The 20339-nt window shown below is 40.7% G+C and overlaps 1 protein-coding gene across 1 annotated transcript in view; it reads right to left on the bottom strand.

Moving 5' to 3' along the window:
* Positions 1 to 20339, bottom strand: part of LOC134934642 (teneurin-2-like) — a 1156291-nt gene that overhangs the window by 282257 nt on the left and 853695 nt on the right. The window contains exon 3 of the mRNA XM_063930027.1: positions 3618 to 3908. Within this exon, the coding sequence (XP_063786097.1) occupies positions 3618 to 3843 (226 nt within the window). The 5' untranslated portion in view covers positions 3844 to 3908. The remainder of the gene's footprint in view (positions 1 to 3617; positions 3909 to 20339) is intronic.

The following is a 20339-nucleotide window of genomic DNA, read 5'->3' as shown; positions in this document are numbered from 1 at the left end:
ACATTAGACTCAAATGGAAAACTGAGATCCACTGACTAAATCTTAACTAAAACAAAGCAAAAAAGGTTACTAAAACTATATTAAAATCCTTGTCAAAATTAACACCGGAAGTAGGATTTTACCTTTTTAAAGAACAGTTATGTGTTCTACATATCTGCAGAAAATAAATATGACCTGCTGTGAAGGAAATAGGATTGTGCATTGCACTTGTTTGCTCTAACAAACTTAAGGCACTCATTTGTTTATGATACATGGAAGTACACGGTAAGTCAGACTCAGTATGTAACATATTCTCAGACTTCTGAGCATTGATTACTAAACACATATTTAAAGATATGCTAACTTCTCAAAAGAATCTTAGAGAAATGTTCTTCAGCAAAATTAATATCATTAAATTGTTTGCAAAAGTTATGACTAAAATATTGACTACTATTAGACTAAACTGAAAACTGAGATCCACTGACTAAATCTTGACTTAAATGAAGCTAAAGAAAAAGAATAAAATGTGATTATAAACCAACATCAATTTTAAGTAAGCAACTAAGACTATAACAAACTTGAAAATCTTTGTAAAAATCAACACTATTTAAATGGCTCCACAATCCTGGGCACTGCCGGTACCATGCATGCTACATATACTGTATGTGTTACAGGTTATTGTTTGAATAAGCATAAGTGGTTTGTAAATGTAAATTGTAGTGTGATCAGAAACTTCCTATTTGAACCAATATCTGCGGTGGAAGTTAGATTTGGAAATAATCGTGATGGGGAATAGATAATGTGGGAGTATATTTATTGGGTAACAGACTAGAACATCACTTTGATGAACTCTGAATTAGAAACCACGGCTCTAGTGAGTGCTGTCTTCATCAACATCACTGACAGTGGTTACAGATTGAAGTACAGCATCTGGGAACAGGTTGACTGTGACACTTGGGGCTTTGTACCCTAAACAGTTCATGTTTACCCGGTCACTTAGCAGGTGCACAGGTGTATTTAATATTCACTGACACAATTTAAAAGATCCATAGGTGGAACTAATTATTTCACTTTTGATTGTGTTAGGAGACCTGTAAAACATGAACTGTTTGGGGTCCTGAGAACTGAGTTTGAGAACTTAAGCTCTACAGAACTGCTCTGAATTAATTGGCAGATTCACATGTGAAGATAGAGACAGTGAACTTATAGCAACTTAATTGCTCTGCTTTCAAACCTCATGTTTTTGTCTACTGTGAACCACTTGGGACAGTGTCCTACTGTATGTGAAAGGTGAATTCAAATGTCTTTAGTAGAGTTAGAATATAATGATAATAGTATACTGTATGTCACTTCCAATCTGAGCTTTGTTTAGGCTTGTCATAATATCCCTATAATCTGGTACACCTACAGTACTGTATGCTCTCAATCTAAGCCTGCATTTCACATGATTTTAAACTTGTGTAAATCATAGGTTTCCCCAATTAAAGAGATATTGGGGGTCATTTAGAGTTGATCGTAGCTGTGCTAAATTTAGCACGGCTACGATCATTCACACTCACATGCGGGGGGACGCCCAGCACAGGGCTAGTCCGCCCCGCATGTCAGTGCCGCCCCCCCCCCCTCCAGAAGTGCAAAGGCATCGCATATCGGTGATGGCTTTGCACTTCAAGAGTAGCTCCCGACCAGCGCATCTTTAGCGTGCTGGCCAGGAGCTACTCGTCGCTCCCGACCCGCAGTGTCTGCGTGTGATGTCACGCAGCCATCGCGGCCCGCCCCCCAACAGTCCGGCCACACCTGCATTGGCCGGACCACACCCCTAAATGGCGGCTTAACGCCGCCGTCCAGCCCCCTCCTGACCAGCGACCGCCTCTGCCTCAGAGGTGATCGCTAGGCAATGACGGCTGCCATGCGTCAGCGCACTGCAGCGCCGGCGCATGCGCAGCTCCAACCCAATCGCTGCGCTGCGACACCCCCATAATGACAAGCCTAGTTACACTTTTGATTATTAGTAAACTATTGAGAATATGAAAAGCACTTACAAGGTTAAAGACATTGAGAAGGAAAGAAAGAATGCAATAAATAAGTAGAAGAAAGGCATCCCATAGAAATGTTATGCACTTAAATATCATGTACCATTTGTAGAATGACTAAAATGTTTTTTCAAAAGAAATTTTCTTTTTGGAATAGTTTCAGTGAGTGGATGTAATTATACTTGACATTTACTTTCTCTGTGGGAATGTACATTTGGTTATTTAATACTTATTTTTTTATTGAAGCACAGTTTTCCAATAATGTAAATGTAGCCATATCACATTTGGTTATTTAAATACAGTACATTAGCATTTAGTGCAACAACAAAAAAATATCAGAAATTAAGCCAGAACTTTTAGAAACGGCAGAGGAAGTTCTGTGTTTTTAAATAGACAGGACTCGCTGAATGGCCATGGGTGGCAATCGGCTGGCTGATGAAATGGTGACATGTGTTATACACAATTGTCTACATGGCTTTCTTGATTCTGTTAGTCATCATTCCTAATACTTGTCCTGTTAATAATCCAGTCAAACATATTTTGAAAACTCTAAAGTTAACAGTTGTCAGTACAGCTTAAGTAACAGTCTAATTGCAATGTACACACTTAGCATCATTGAGGAAATCTAAACATGCCTTAGGCATTATTTGAAGTAGCTGTTGATGTGGGTAAAGTTTATGTGAATCTGATAACTCATGTGATCATACAGAGCCAATTTATTGAAAGCTGGTAGTTTGCTGATGTTATAGGACATTTTTCAGGGGTACATTAATCATGCCAGTACATTGGTTGTTCATTCACTCATTAATACTCATGAATATTCATAGTTACCCAAATAATGGTTAACTTCATGCTGGCACATAAAATAGTGAATATTGAAACAAACAGTACAGCTGTTAAGTCTGACAAATGTAAACATATATTTACAGTGGTCCAGATATCGATATACAGTATAAGCTGTTGTATGCCAGAAAAAGGCACCTAGATTTTGTATCCATAAGCTGGTCCCAAATCTAATCTTATAGAATTTTGTGTAAGTTATACTTATCTCTTATTATTTTTCATATTTTTCATATTATTTTTCATATTTTATCTAGTAAAAATAGTTTTGCCCATGAAAGAAAGTAACACAAAAAATACTGAGAAATATCCCTAACATATAAGCATTAATCAAACTGCCAATCAATTAAAATAAACTTGATGCTTTTTGGAATCTATAATTCTCTAAAAGTTTTGGAAAACATGACGCATTGTTTTATCAACAATTCATGGAACTTCCATTTTGAATCTCTAGAAAAATCTTGTGCAGATTGTTTTACTGTGCTTTAACAATGTTTTCTTGTGTCTTGATTGTGGTACTGACATTTTGATGTTAACATGTTTTATTGCCACTAAACTCTCTGAAAGCAAACAATTTGTTTCAGAAAAAAACACTTATACTCAAAAGTAACTGTTTAAATAAAAGTATCCCTGCAGCAGTACAGTCTGGAGATAACTGTAACATGGAATGTAACAGTAACAGTTTTCCCTCAAAATTTGTTATATCCATTTAAGAAAAGATTAATAAGCCGATGGAAAGGTCAGGAACCTACACAATAACACACGTACCTTGCCTTGGAAATTCATCAGACTCTCTGTGAACTAGGTCAGAGACACGATTCCCATAATGCATTCTGTTTTCATGATCATAAACCTTTAATGTTTCACTGGAGCTGTAGGACTTCTGAGTAGGCACTCTGCAGTTTTCACTGTCCAATGAAGAGCTGGTATATCTACATTCTTTGCCACACCGACCTCTTGTTAAAGATCTGTGTCTTCGAACTTTTATATCCATTTTATCTGTAGTAGCTGTCTCAGGTTAATAGATTGAGAAATATTCCCTTGAATATATTCCTCAGCCTAAAATTAAAAAGAGATGAACACTTGATTAAAAAAAAACAGGTCCAACTAAGTCTTAATTACAAAATACAAGGTAATGGGTGGTGCCCTCCTAGTGCAGAATCTAAGCAGCCTAAATTCAAAAGTAAAAAGGAACACACTTATAATTCCCCAAATAGCAATAAACACATTTATTGTTTTCCAATGTTGCTCAGGATACACATTATTATTACTTCCCTTGGCGTATTAGTGAAGGTCTGTTTCCCCTCTTTCCAATCTCGTTGTAGGGAGATGTCAATATATGTACAACATAAAACATAAAACATCCTTTGTGTATTATCAAATGTGAATAATATTCTAGTCCTAATAAGGGCACCTTTAAAGTTATGATCTTTTGGGGATGCCCCCTAAACAGGGCACTCACAAGTTAGTGATAAATACAGGTGCCTCATAAAATAATCTTGTTCCATCCAGGTGTATCACTATCACCATAAGTAGATATTTAAGTAGACTCACAAGCTCAGGAGTGGTAATAAGCACATCAGGTGGGTCCTTACAAACTTAGAACAGCTTTATCTTTTCCTTTCCAAGCAAGGCTTTTTCATTTGTGAAAATGAAAAAGCCATGCTTGGAAAGATAAAGCTGTACAACAATTGGACAAAAAAAAACATATTTATACAGTATCTGAATCTTAATTACAAAGTGGGTTCTTTTCCCCAATAAATTGTTTAGTGTTTTAGTATACACATGAAGAGATGTTCATGATAATTAAGGTCCATCTTAACAAAATATGTTTTGACATGGATTCATAACTTATTCTTTAGCCATAACACTTTAGCTGTCTTAACATCGTATTGTATCACCATTTTTAGAAACATGCATTTACTTTAATAACATTGAGTCTGTCTGTGGAAACAGGTTGGATAATTACCGATACATAAAATTGATTAACTCAACTGTACATGATTAAAGAAATTCACAAAACATGACCAGTTGGTGCTACTTAAGGATCAGAGTTGATCACTATTATTAATCACTATTGTAGACGTATTTTTATTGTCAATTTAATTTTAGGGGGTTGAATATTTTAGCAAGGCACGGTTTGTGTGTGTGTGTGTGTGTGTGTGTATATATGTATGTAAACACAGAGAGAGAGATAATTTATTTGGAAATCTCCCTCTCTTTAGTCCTATTTTTGTATTTTGATAATTACAAGTTTGTCATTACATGGTTATGGTATATAAATTGCCAGTCGTCCTTACTACAGTACTGCTTAACTACTACTTTATTATTCACATTAGACTCATTGGCTAATAAACTGTAAAGAACCCTGTACATAGGCATGTCTACAGTCCCAGCAGTCCCCCCTGATGGCAGCCCTTATGAAAGAGTTTTCCATAATACTGTTTTGCATGAAAATAATTTTGCAAATAACTCAAGTTCATTTTTCCCCTTCTGCATTGCAGAACTGTTTGCATATATTACCTTTTACTTAAACCAAGGGCAAATGCTGCAAAACCCACCCTGCATTCAGTTGCAAGAATAGCTCATTTGGAATTTGCAATTAATTCATATAAAGCAAAAATCATTAAGTATATTAGGTGTAATGTGCATGCATACAATACAGTGACGAGACAGAAAAGGACGGTAACCATGGATCCATTTACGAGTACATTCTATTAGAGATGTGCAGCGGGCATTTTTTTTTTTTTTGGATTTAGTTCCACGGTCGTGTTATGGATTCGGACGCATTTTGGCAAAACCTCCCTTAAGAATTTTTGTCGGATTCGGGTGCGTTTTGGATTCGTTTAAAAAAAAAAAAAACACCCCTCAAAACAGCTTAAATCATAGAATTTGGGAGTAATTTTGATCCTATAGTATTATTAACCTCAATAACCATAATTTCCATTAATTTCCAGTCTATTCTCAACACCTCACACCTCACAATATTTTTTTTAGTCCTAAAATTGCATCAAGGTCGCTGGATGACTAAGCTAAGCGACCCAAGTGGGCGGCACAAACACCTGGCCCATCTAGGAGTGGCACTGCAGCGTCAGACAGGATGGCACTTAAAAAATAGTCCCCAAACAGCAAATGATGCAAAGATAAATAAAAAAACAGAGGTGCAAGATGGAATTGTCCTTGGGCCCTCCCACCCACCCTTATGTTGTATAAATAGGACATGCACACTTTAACAAAGCAATCATTTCAGCGACAGGGTCTGCCACACAACTGTGGCTGAAATGACTGGTTGGTTTGGGCCCCCACCAAAAAAGAAGCAATTAATCTCTCCTTGCACAAACTCGCTCTACAGAGGCAAGATGTCCACCTCCTCCTCATCGTCCGATTCCTTACCCCTTTCACTGTGTACATCCCCCTCCTCACAGAGTATTAACTCGTCCCCACTGGAATCCATCATCACAGGTCCCTGTGTACTTTCTGGAGGCAATTGCTGGTAAATGTCTCCACGGAGGAATTGATTATAATTAATTTTGATGAACATCATCTTCTCCACATTTTCTGGAAGTAACCTTCTACGCCGATGGCTGGCAAGGTTACCAGCTGCACTAAACACTCTTTCATAGTACACACTGGATGGGGGGGGGGGGGGCAACTTAGGTAAAATAAAAACCAGTTTGTGCAAGGGCCTCCAAATTGCCTCTTTTTCCTGCCAGTATACGTACGGACTGTCTAACATGCCTACAGTGATGCTGTCACTCATATAATCCTCCACCATTCTTTCAATGGTGACAGAATCATATGCAGTGACAGTAGACGACATGTCAGTAATCGGTGGCAGGTCCTTCAGTCCGGACCAGATGTCAGCACTCGCTCCAGACTGCCCTGCATCACCACCAGCGGGTGGGTTTGGAATTCTTAGCCTTTTCCTCTCAGCCCCAGTTGCGGGAGAATGTAAAGGAGGAGCTGTTGACGGGTCACGTTCCGCTTGACTTGACAATTTTCTCACCAGCAGGCCTTTGAACCTCTGCAGACTTGTGTCTGCCGGAAAGAGAGATAAAACGTAGGCTTTAAACCTAGGATCGAGCACGGTGGCCAAAATGTAGTGCTCTGATTTCAACAGATTGACCACCCGTGAATCCTGGTTAAGCGAATGAAGGGCTCCATCCACAAGTCCCACATGCTTAGCGGAATTGCTCTGTTTTAGCTCCTCCTTCAATCTCTCCAGCTGCTTCTGCAAAAGCCTGATGAGGGGAATGACCTGACTTAGGCTGGCAGTGTCTGAACTGACTTCACGTGTGGCAAGTTCAAAGGGTTGGAGAACCTTGCACAACATTGAAATCATTCTCCACTGCGCTTGAGTCAGGTGCATTGCCCCTCCTTTGCCTATATTGTAGGCAGATGTATAGGCTTGAATGGCCTTTTGCTGCTCCTCCATCCTCTGAAGCATAAAGAGGGTTGAATTCCACCTCGTTACCACCACTTGCTTCAGCTGATGGCAGGGCATGTTCCGGATTGTTTGCTGGTGCTCCAATCTTTCGCACGCGGTGGCTGAATGCCGAAAGTGGCCCACAATTCTTCGGGCCAATTACAGCATCTCATGCTTGCCCCTGTCGTTTTTAAAAAAATTCTGCACCACCAAATTAATTGTATGTGCAAAACATGGGACGTGCTGAAAATTGCCCACATGTAATGCACGCACAATATTGGTGGAGTTGTCTGATGTCACAAATCCCCAGGAGAGTCCAATTGGGGTAAGCCAATCTGCAATGATGTTCCTCAGTTTCCGTAAGAGGTTGTCAGCTGTGTGCCTCTTATGGAAAGCGGTGATACAAAGCGTAGCCTGCCTAGGAATGAGTTGGCATTTGCGAGATGCTGCTACTGGAGCTGCTGCTGCTGTTGTTGCTGCGTGAGGCAATACATCTACCCAGTGGGCTGTCACAGTCATATAGTCCTGAGTCTGCCCTGCTCCACTTGTCCACTTGTCCACATGTTCATGGTTAAGTGGACAATTGGTACAACTGCATTATTTAGGACACTTGTGACTCTTTTTCTGACATCTGTGTACATTCTCAGTATTGCCTGCCTATAGAAGTGGAACCTAGTATTTGGTACCGGGGACACACTACCTCAAGCAATTCTATAAGTCCCTGTGAAGTAACGGCAGATACCGGATGCACGTCTAACACCAACATAGTTGTCAAGGCCTGAGTTATCCGCTTTGCAACAGGATGACTGCTGTGATATTTCATCTTCCTTGCAAAGGACTGTTGGACAGTCAATTGCTTACTGGAAGTAGTACAAGTGGTCTTCCGACTTCCCCTCTGGGATTACAATGGACACCCAGCAGCAACAACAGCAGCACCAGCAGCTGTAGGCGATACACTCAAGGATCAATCGTAGGAATCCCAGTTAGGAAGGGACTCATCAGACTTGCCAGGGACATGGCCTGCAGGACTATTGGCATTCCTATCTAAGGAGGAAATTGACATTGAGGGAGTTGGTGGTGTGGTTTGCAGGAGTTTGGATACAAGAGAAAGAAGGGATTTAGTTGTCAGTGGACTGCTTCTGCTGTCACCCAAAGTTTTTTAACTTGTCAATGACTTTTGATGAATGCGCTCCAGGTGACGTATAAGGGAGGATGTTCCTAGGTAGTTAATGTCCTTACCCCTACTTATTACAGCTTGACAAAGGCAACACATGGCTTGACACCAGTTGTCCGCATTTCTGTTGAAATAATTCCACACCGAAGAGGTGTTTTTTTTTTGTATTTTGACCAGGCATGTCAATGGCCATATTCATCCCACGGACAGCAGGTGTTTCCCCAGGTGCCTGACTTAAACAAACCACCTCACCATCAGAATCCTCCTTGTCAATTTCCTCCTCAGCGCCAGCAACACCCATATCCTCATCCTGGTGTACTTCAACAGTGACATCTTCAATTTGATTATCAGGAACTGGACTGTAGGTGCTCCTTCCAGCACTTGCAGGGGGCGTGCAAATGGTGGAAGGATCCACCTCTTACCGTCCAGTGTTGGGAAGGTCAGGCATCACAACCGACACAATTGGACTCTCCTTGGGGATTTGTGATTTAGAAGAACGCACAGTTCTTTGCTGTGCTTTTGCCAGCTTAACTCTTTTTATTTTTCTAGCGGGAGGATGAGTGCTTCCATCCTCATGTGAAGCTGAACCACTAGCCATGAACATAGGCCAGGGCCTTAGCCATTCCTTGCGACTAAGTGTTGTAAATGGCATATTGGCAAGTTTACGCTTCTCCCCAGACTCTTTTAATTTACATTTTTGGGTAATTTTACTGAACTTTTGTTTTTTGGATTTTACATGCTCTCTACTATGACATTGGGCATCGGCCTTGGTAGACGACGTTGAAGGCATTGAATCATCTCTCCATGAAAAGTGGCAGCAGCTTCAGCACTAGGTGGAAGTGGATCTTGATCTTTCCCTATTTTACCCTCCAAATTTTTGTTCTCCATTTTTTAATGTGTGGAATTATATGCCAGTAATATATCTGGAATTATACGGCAGTAATGTCTGGAATTAGATACCACTAGATAGGTACAAGATACCACTGTGACTGGAATGATGATCACCTATGCACAGTGACAGGACACTACCACAGCACCCTACAGCAGCAAGATGCAGCACAAGACACTGGACTTTTAGTAATGTACTGTAGTATACTGGTCACCACAATGCAGCTCAAGACAATGAGTAGTGATACTGAGCACTGATGAGGATACTAGAACTGACACTGGGCAGCGAGAACAGCATTGGACTATTGTACTGTAGTATACTGGTCACTAATATGCAGCAGCAAGAGAATGAGTAGTGATACTGAGCACTGATGAGGATACTAGAACTGACACTGGGCAGCGAGAACAGCACTGGACTATTGTACTGTAGTATACTGGTCACCACAATGCAGCACAAGACAATGAGTAGTGATACTGAGCACTGATGAGGATACTAGAACTGGCACTGGGCAGCAAGAACAGCACTGGACTATTGTACTGTAGTATACTGGTCACCACAATGCAGCAGCAAGACAATGAGTAGTGATACTGAGCACTGATGAGGATACTAGAACTGACACTGGGCAGCGAGAACAGCACTGGACTATTGTACTGTAGTATACTGGTCACCACAATGCAGCACAAGACAATGAGTAGTGATACTGAGCACTGATGAGGATACTAGAACTGACACTGGGCAGGGAGAACAGCACTAGACTATTGTACTGTAGTATACTGGTCACCACAATGCAGCAGCAAGACAATGAGTAGTGATACTGAGCACTGATGAGGATACTAGAACTGACACTGGGCAGCGAGAACAGCACTGGACTATTGTACTGTAGTATACTGGTCACCACAATGCAGCAGCAAGACAATGAGTAGTGATACTGAGCACTGATGAGGATACTAGAACTGACACTGGGCAGCGAGAACAGCACTGGACTATTGTACTGTAGTATACTGGTCACCACAATGCAGCAGCAAGACAATGAGCACTGATCCTGAGCACTGATGAGGATACTAGAACTGACACTGGGCAACGAGAACAGCACTGGACTATTGTACTGTAGTATACTGGTCACTACAATGCAGCAGCAAGACAATGAGCACTGATCCTGAGCACTGATGAGGATACTAGAACTGACACTGGGCAGAAAGAACAGCACTGGACTATTGTACTGTGGTAAACTGGTCACCATAATGCAGCAGCAAAACAATGAGCACTGATCCTGAGCACTGATGAGGATACTAAAACTGACACTGAGCAGCGAGATGCAGCACTGGACTATTGTACTGTAGTATATTGGTCACCACAATGCAGCACAGATACTGAGCACTGATATTGAGCTTTCTACTCAGAGAACATAGCCATGTCCTTTCGCTCTCTCGACAATGCACGAGTGAAAATGGCGGCGATGCGCGGCTCTTTATATGGAATCCGAATCTCGCGAGAATCCGACAGCGGGATGATGACGTTTTTCCCTATTCGGGTTTTCCAAGTCAGGGCGGGAAGAACAGAGGCTGCCTCGGACCCATGTAAACCACGTGAAGTTTGGGGGGGTTCGGTTCTCGGATAACCGAATCCGCTCATCTCTACATTCTACACATACACCATCTACAATTTTCTTGAATATTATCAGGAAAGTGCAGTCAGGGGATGCAGGGGAGGCAATGCCTCTCTTGTCATAATGATTACAATAATACAAATAAATGTATAACACAGATTCTGTGTCATAGAGATGCTCTATTTTAATCATTTCCCCTGTGAAATACAGTCGCAGGAGGCAATGAGAGTGGTGCCTCCTGCTGACGGCAGTGAAGGAGCTGAGGTGGGGGGTGGACATAGGGCGGAGTCAATTCATGGGCTGCAAAAGCCCATTGAAAAATGACTGTAGAGCGGCACCAGTACAGGAGCGTCAATGACAGGGGCATGCTTTTAGCCCACATGAAAGCACGTCCCTGTCAGCCTAGCAGATGTGGTTGGCCCAGCGGATCCAGTGCTGCTAGATCTGCTGGGTAGTGGGCATATGCAGCAGCGGTAGATCGCAGGGGCAGGACCCGCCGGTGATAGTGTGGGTGGCAGAAGAATCCATTCCCTGCTAGCCATTGTTCATACTTCAGCAGCGCATACCCATTTAAAAAATGGCACTGCAGAGCCCCCCCCCCTTTGCCTGGCTTGTATAAGCCAGTGCGAGGCAGCGGCTGGGAAATCCGTCGGCGGTGAGGCAGCATGGAAGAGCTCCTGAAGAAATAAGTCTCCAGTAGCCCTGGGGGCGGCGGCCATGAAAAAGAGCTTAAAGGCTACCACCCTCAGGTGAAGATACAAGAAGAAGACATTAGAAGTCCTTGGAAGGTGGCAGCCATGAAAAAGAACCAAAAGGCCGCCGCCGACAGGTGAAGATGCAGTGTAATAAATTATTCAAACATTAGGACAGGAGGACTACAGGTGCCAGCGGGCCCTTTATGTCCAGTCATGCTGGCACTTGTGGTTCACCAGGTGCCAGCATGCTGGGAAAGGCTTGCTGGGACCTGTAGGCCACTTGTAAAGAACAATATTAACATACAATGAACCCCGCACCACCACCAGGGGTGCGGGACACAGCACTGAGCTATCAGTCCAGTGCTGGTTGTTCCTCGTGAGGGGGGACACCATTTTATTTTTTTGGGGTCCTCACTTTCTGAGGCATTAATGTGATGGCAGGGGGACCCCACACTGAGTTTCCTTCCTGCTATGGCATTATCCCCCTTGCTGGTTGTGCCTGGTGTTGGTTATTGTTAAATGGGGAAACTGAACACTTTTTTTGGGGGGGGGGGATTAGCCAGTGCCACCCCAGTCATAGAACTCACTGCACATCACTGAATATAATCAATAATGTATAAATAAATGACAAGAAATAAACAAGGAATAAAAATCCATCAGCTACAATAAAAAGAAAGAAAGAAAGAAAGAAAGAAAGAAAGAAAGAAAGAAAGAAAGAAAGAAAGAAAGAAAGAAAGAAAGAAAGAAAGAAAGAAAGAAAGAGAGGCCACCTGCTATTATTTTAGCTGTCTCTGATAATCAGATGGTCTAAACTACAAATAATAAGCTTACCAATTTAGTTTTTCTCTTTTACAATGATTATTTTCTATTGGTCTGCCTATATTATTCCACCTTCTTTATTGGCACATATTTGCTGGTTTAGATAATTTGAGCAGCTTGCTTTGTTTTTCTTTGTCGTTGCTGCCAAGTTCACAATGATCTTGTAATTTGAAGAATACTGTACCATCATTTTATTCATGATGTCATGCTCTATATGGAAAGAGTGATTCTATGTCAGAAAAATGATGTGAATGTCAAAGTATAAAGATTTCTTAAATTACTGTGAAACGATGCCAGACAAAATGTGACTTATCATGGCTGACACTAATTCTTAATGATGAAGATAGCACGTACAAAGCACATAGGGCTAGCTTCCCATAGAGACTTTGTGTGTGTGTATTGATACTTTGGGTGGAAAGATGCCAACCACAGAAATGTGTGTATTCATCATGTGGTTTCTACAGTAACTGTGACATTGAAAACCATTACTTTCATGAGTTTCCATAAAGTTCTGACCGAAGAACTTCTATCTATTGAACATTGTCATATTTGAACATATAATATAAAAAAGACATGCATAAGGTCAACAGTGTCAAAAGGTCGACTGGTAGACAGTGAGTAAGGCTGTCAGTTACAAAAGTTTAGCCGTGTAGTCATGACAATGGATGACACAAAAAAGGTAGTCACAAGTTTTCTGGGTTTTTTTTTCCATTTCTTCGTGTGTCATTTTATATATTTAACCATATCTTAGTACAATCAGTGGAAATGTGTACCCTCGCAGACTCTCTGTGTTATGCTTGACACAGGTTACTATTCCGTCCATGTGGATAATAAAGCAAGCAAATGTTTGAAAAACATGAAAAAAAAACCCAAAACTTATATCAACATATTGTGTCTCGACCATTGTCATATCGACCTTTTGAACATGTCCTGTCGACCTTAAGCACTGTCTGCCTTTTACCTGTAAACATTTTGACCCTGTTAACCTTTTAACCCTGTCAGCATAAATGTATGTCGACCATATGGGGTCGACCTATTGACTGTCGACCTTTACATTGGAACCCCATGCACCATTAAAAAAACAAATTAACCTGCACTACAAGGAAATAGAGATGAGTGGGTCCAGTTCTCCGAGAACTGGAGCCACCTGAATTTCCTGATCCTTGCTGAGATCCGAGTCTAGCTTGCGTTTTCCCATCTAACTCAGATCCCAAAATGAGGAACAACGTCATCATCCTGCTGTCGAATTCTCGCAGGGGGTTTGGATTCTATAAAGGTCCTGGTGATTGCTGTCATTTTCACTATGGCTGTGGATAGAGGCTGGCTGGCTGGCAAGGGGGGCAGGGTGCCATCTGCCCCCTGGACCAGTAACATTTAAGTGATCCAGGGCCAACTGGCTGCAGGAAGCAAACAGAGGTCTGATTGCTTCCGATTGCTCTGAGTTATAATGTTTAACCCCCTGCCTGGCTGCTTAACAGCAGGGCTATAAGAAAATGGCTGCCTCCATAGCAGGCTATAAGAAAATGGTCACCATTGATTAATGGAGAGGCAGGTGTCCTTTGCCAAGACCCTAGGGGCTGGAGAGTGGATAAAGGGGTCAGGGTTTATTGGAGAAGTTGGGCTACTCTTCCTTCTGCTGTAGTACAGTATGTACAGGGAGGGGGCCAGGAGGCCAGTACACTTAGGAGCAGTCTAGAATAGTACTATGTAAACTCCCTGCATAAAGAGTGGACTTCTGGGCCAGCTTCACCTCTGGAGATATTGTATTGGGAGTCAGCAGCTGTCTGCAAATAATGCAGATAAAAACTGGTACACTGGTTTTGTACTGTATAGCTCCACCTCTGCCCCCACCTTGTAGACACTGCCACTGTAAAGCTCTACCCCCATGTACACTGACACTGTGCAGTCCCACCTGCTCCCCCAATTTGTATACTCTGTCACTGTGCAGCCCCCCTCTGACCCCACCCTGTGTGCACTGGTACTATGCAGACCCACCTGTGCCCACTGACATCGTGCAGTCCCCCCTGTGCCCTCACCCTGTGTACACTGGTACTATGCAGCCCCACTTGTGCCCACTGAGACCATGCATCCCCCTGTGCCCCCAACCTGTGTACACTGGTACTATGTATTCTACCTGTGCCCACTGATACTGTGCAGCACCACCTAAACATTATAAGCAACTTGATAGGTGCTATAGTTTTGGTCCAAATACAAATTTGTGTACATGCATTACCTCCATAAACTATAAACTGATGATTACCCTGCGTACATATAGTTGCTGAAATTAGTTACAGTACTGTGTCAACTGTATGCTGCTGGAACAGTGATGTTGAGGGTTATTGTGATTTATGAATTGCTTATTCAAACGCCTCAGTGTTATGAATGTGTTTGTTTTGATCTGCACCTTGTTACTTTTTTTTGTCTTGATATACATTTTATGTAATTTGATATTGAAGGAGCTGAGGGAGGTGATGTGAAGTGGTTGTTGTACAGTATATTGGACCTCATTCTGGTCCAGTTGCTACATTTTATTGGAATTTTGTTCATGCGAAAGACCATTGAGTGTGTGCACAAATAGGTCCTGTGATGTAGGAAGTAGGATGGCAGCAGATTGTCAGTGATAGACAGTCTGCTGCCATTTTGGGGAGAGGAGAGGTGGCAATGCCCTCAGTTTCCCATAACGGAGGCACGTTGCTGCTGTTTAGGGGGAGAGAAGAGGCCAAGGAATCTCTACAAGCTGTCCGATGGGGAGTCAGTGATCCGATGCCTGCGTCCCAGGATGCCGGTCAGATTACTAATGCAGCAGGAGGCGTCTACTTGTAATAGACACCCCCTGCTGCATCACCATACAGTGCTATCAATGCTGCTTCCAAGGAAGTGACAGCCACTCCATCCAGATCTGAATTAGGTCCATTGTTTCCTACAGTATGTGTTATATAAGTCATTAGAATAGTTTCTGTTTGTTGGACAGGGCTGGTAGGTGATGTATTTATTGTTCTTAGACATAATGATTTTTCAGATAGTTCACCACACATTTAAACTGCATCTCCATTAGATAAACCATTCCTGCAGTTTGTTATCTGCCACATCCATTTTGCCATTGCCACGCGCCGGTAGAAAATCCAGGGCCACTTGAGTTCATTTTTCCCCCAGGCTAAAAGCTGGTAGCCAACCCCTTAGTCTGGATACACAATCAAATCCATGACATTGCCCCATCTAAAGTGATGGGTGAAATGCAATTACGAATGTCCAAAAAACAATTGAATTCCCCTCCAAGATATTTATAAACAATTACTGTATATATGCATTTGTGCAGCATGGTAGCACAGTGGTTATTATTTCTACTATTGTTACTTCAAATCACAGGGGTCATGAGTTTCATTCCCAAGCAGACCCTATCAGTGTATAGTTTGTACATTCTCCACATGTTTCAGTAGGGTTCTTCCAGGTACTTCAGCTTATATTCACATGGAAAAAATATACTGGAATAGACTACAATAGGCCAGGGACTGAAGTGAATAATAAAAATCCCCTTCAATGCTGCAAGTGTTATATTAATAAATTATAATAAATATTTAACATTGAAGAAAACAGCCTCATTATTAGTTTATAAAGTATATTGTGTTTGCACAACGAAATTCCCTTCAATTAAATAAAAGGTTTGTTAATTAAAAAATGCTTTGGAAGTTAAAAATAATAGAATAGAAAATCATGACATACTGTACATGTACTGTGTACACTATGACTAGGGGGGTAATTCAGAGTTGATCATAGAAGCAAATTTGTTAGCAGATGGGCAAAACCATGTGCACTGCAGGTGGGGCAGATATAAAATGTGCAGAGAGAGGCCCACATTATCATTGATAGTTGTGGTTTTAATCAGTGCAATACCTTTTATCAACTTTGCTTTTTTCAGCAGGGATTTAGCAAGTTAGATTAACAAATGAGCCAAAGACTGAGTCATAGATGAGCAGTTAATTTGCACTATTAGTAGATTACAACTGCAGAAGTCACATTTGATGATCAGAGGAGTGCCCGGCGAGGTCTGCTGATGTATATTGAAAGGCTCCCAAAGCATTTATCTCTTTTTAATGAGTACTTGAGAAGTTCTCAATCTATTTTTTTGCTACAGTGCAAATTGCTATCTATTCTAGAGCTTGAATCTTGAGTCTGCAAGATACCGTACTTGCCTTGTATTGTGATGGATACAAAATCTCCTGAGTTTAGCATGAATAGCTACAAATATTCATATTATTTCATGACATTGTTTTCACGACAATTCTCAATGCTTAATATGCATGGTAAAATAAAATGATCAAATAGACTTTAGTTCAGCTCTGTTAACACAGTAATTCATTTTGCTACAATACATTGCACCTTGTCTAGTTTTATGAGAGTTTCAGGCATCTATTTTATCAATTCAACTTTAAAAGTGCAGCAGTTTCCTTTTGTTCATTAATCTGTGTCTCATACTTCTAGTTTGCTATGAAACCCAAGTGTCATTTACTTGCTCACATTTAAACACAGAACAATAGACATTCAATGCAATGTACTGTAAATTGAGATTGCAAGACCAATGCTGGACTTGACAGTAATTGCTTACAAGCTGACAAGTCTAAAAGGCTCCTTTAGTGACAATTCTTTGCAACCAAAATTGGATTGTAAGTTCTTGAGGCAAAAAAATTAACTTATAGAGCAGCTTAACTTTAATGAGATTTGCCTCCCCTGTCCCTGCAGCCTAACCCTAACCCTAACCTTCCCCTGTCCCTGTAGCCTAACCCTATCCCTAACCATCCCCTATCCCTGCAGCCTAACCCTATCCCTAAACCATTCCCTATCCCTGCAGCCTAACCCTATCCCTAACCATCCCTTATCCCTGCAGCCTAACCCTAACCCTAACCATTCCCTGTTCCTGCAGCCTAACCCTAACCTTCCCATGTCCCTGCAGCCTAACCCTAACCTTGCCCTATCCCTGCAGCCTAACCCTAACCCTAACCTTCCCCTGGCCCTGCAACCTAACCCTAACCATAACCTTCACTGTCCCTGCAGCCTAACCCTAAACTTTCGAGAAGTGCCTAACCCTAAATGGTCTGCATCCTCAGCATGTCAATATTTCACATGGTAAAGCAGATGTTAATATATTGTGAGCAGGTCAACAGTCTGAGGATGTTGCTATGGTACCTGTCAATAGTTTAAAAGATGTCGACATTCCCATGTCAACATTATGAATGTTACCATGATCACTGTTGACCTTCTGACCAGATACTCAACAAATGATAAAAGCAGCCATAAACAACACTCCTTGTAACAGTGGTTACCATTTAAAATGACATTGTATTCAGAAATAATTGAAACATAAAACAGTGTGCTTTCACTTCTATATTATTCATGCATTTGATTTTACTATATGGTGAAAATGGGTTTGTTATTTATTCTAGTTTCTGTCTATCATTCATTCAGTAATGTTCTCCCAGCCTTTGGTTCATTACACATTAGTGAATCATAAGTAACAATGAAGTTGACAGTCCTAAGATGGAGAGCAAGAGACATAGGCGTTTCTATTATTGGTTCAGTGTGTGCGGTGTACACGGGCCCTTGGGCCAGGAGGGGCCCATACCGCACACACTGCACCCATAGAGTATACTTACCCCTCCGGAGTCCCCCTGCAACAGCCCTGCAGTGCGTGCACAAATCACTTGGAAAATGGCAGCCACGGCCATTTCCATGTGATTTATGCATGCGCACTGGAGATGTCCCTGGGAACAAGGTGCAGGCACCATGTACCCGGAGACCTGTGCATGTGAGTTTACTAGCTGACGGAGAGGAGGGAATGGAGGCTGCACGCGGGTCCCTTCCTCTCTTAAAATGCCCCTGGCAAGAAAATGCTATAGTGTATTTTAAAATTTACCTATCAACCCCCGATTAATCTTCATTACATATCTACATTTGTCTTTGTGATGGAATAAAATGAGAAATGTATTGAGCTATACAACACTAAACACATGTATGTTCCATTTATTCAAACAGTAGCTTACAGTACATCCTCTACCATATTTTTTTACACATATTAGTAATTTTTTGTAATTAATACAAAAATAATAATTTATATCATCATTGTTTTGAAAAAGTAGTAAAAAAGAGGAAAAAGAACAGCCCTGTGTGCATACAAAGTAATGTGCAAATAAATGTTAGACAATAACAAGTAAAAAGAATGCTGCTGCTGGTTTGCTAAATGAATACAAATTTAATGAAACACATATAAAAATTGAATAAAAAAGCTGATATTACAAAGGAAATACTTAAATATAAAAAAATGCAAATACACAGATATATACAGTAAAAGCTGAATCTTATAAAACAGTAACATATTTTGGCATAAATATGTTGCACTAATGACTCCTTTCATTTTTATGTACAGGATGTTTACATTTGTATTCATTTTAGCATATCTGCAACAGCAGCTTGGTCCGTACCATATATTATTATTTTTCTGTCATATTAGTCATCTATAGGTTCATATCCAGTGCCTCGGGTATTTTTGGGGGTATATTAGATGAAAATGTATTAACAACATAATACATTAATAAAATTGAATATATTATTCTTATGGCTGACCAGTGCTTTCATCTTTTTTTAGTAATTTGCATAATAATAATAATAATAATAATAATAAACAAGTTACACTGTAAAAGAAAAACAGAATAACTACAGAGAAAATACACATACAGTATAAATAGACTAAGTTGCAGCAAAAGTAGATTTGTTCTGTGCAATTTACAATCATACAATAATCAGTGCAATAGAATTTTATAACTCAGAATACTGTAAGTCTAATTCAAATAATAGTTTGTAAGTGAATCGACAACTATCTCCAAGGACAACTTGTTAGTTGGCGCAGAAGAGAAAGATTAAATTAAATTCAAATGATTTACTGCCAGCTAAACCCCAAATCTCTGAAAACGTAAGAGTAATGAAATAACATTGGTTTCAGAATTCTATGCCTGCATTCTAACGTCACTGTGTTTTTTATTGCCATGTAGCTTGCCAGTCCTGGAAAACATAATGCTGTAATCAGTGTAAGGGCCAAAAAAAAAAAAACGCTCTAAGTGCACCATTTTTTATTCACACCCCATTTTGCCTTTGTATCACTTAATATTGTATCCAGCAGTCCAGTTACAATAGCGTCTATTTACCATCTATCTGTACAAGTGCTTTTTATGAAACCTTAGTGCTGCAGCTAGCTAATAAACAAGTCAAAGTATTTAAACGCCACGGTAAACTGATATTTTCCTGTTCATAAATTGCTTACCACACTATTATGTTTAATATTGAGCTATGTAGTGTCCCTTTCTGACTCCATTTCAGGAATCTTGTTTATTTATTTATTTACAGAAGAATTTTTTATGATTTTGAGATATGTTTGATTGTTTTGGAGTGCTAAATAAACACTTCTTATTAAAGGTAGGTACACACTTGACGATACGCTCAGTGAGCAATATCATCTAGTGTTTTTCCCTTGACTCCCGGGCAGCCAATATACTGCATACACACTGGACAATATCGCTAACAATATCGTTCAGTGACATTATGCTGCAGCCGGCCCGTACATGCAGTTTTGGATGATATGTCCTAATTGAGCTGCATGCACAGGCGACAGAGGGGAACGATAACCACCTGCAGAAGCACACATCATCCATCACTCGTAGTGTAAACACTGGGCGATAGTTTAATCGATATCGCACTGGAGGGTAACAATGAGCGATATCATCTAAAATATTGCCTAGTGTGTACGCACCTTAATTCCTATTACTGTTAAAAAAACTTACATAATTACTAACAAATGACTCTAAAAACCCCTTCTCTGAAATCATACATGATTCA

Source organism: Pseudophryne corroboree, chromosome 6, assembly GCF_028390025.1.
Source record: "Pseudophryne corroboree isolate aPseCor3 chromosome 6, aPseCor3.hap2, whole genome shotgun sequence".
In the NCBI taxonomy this organism is placed as follows: Eukaryota; Metazoa; Chordata; class Amphibia; order Anura; family Myobatrachidae; genus Pseudophryne; species Pseudophryne corroboree.
This window is presented reverse-complemented; position numbering and strand designations above follow the sequence as displayed.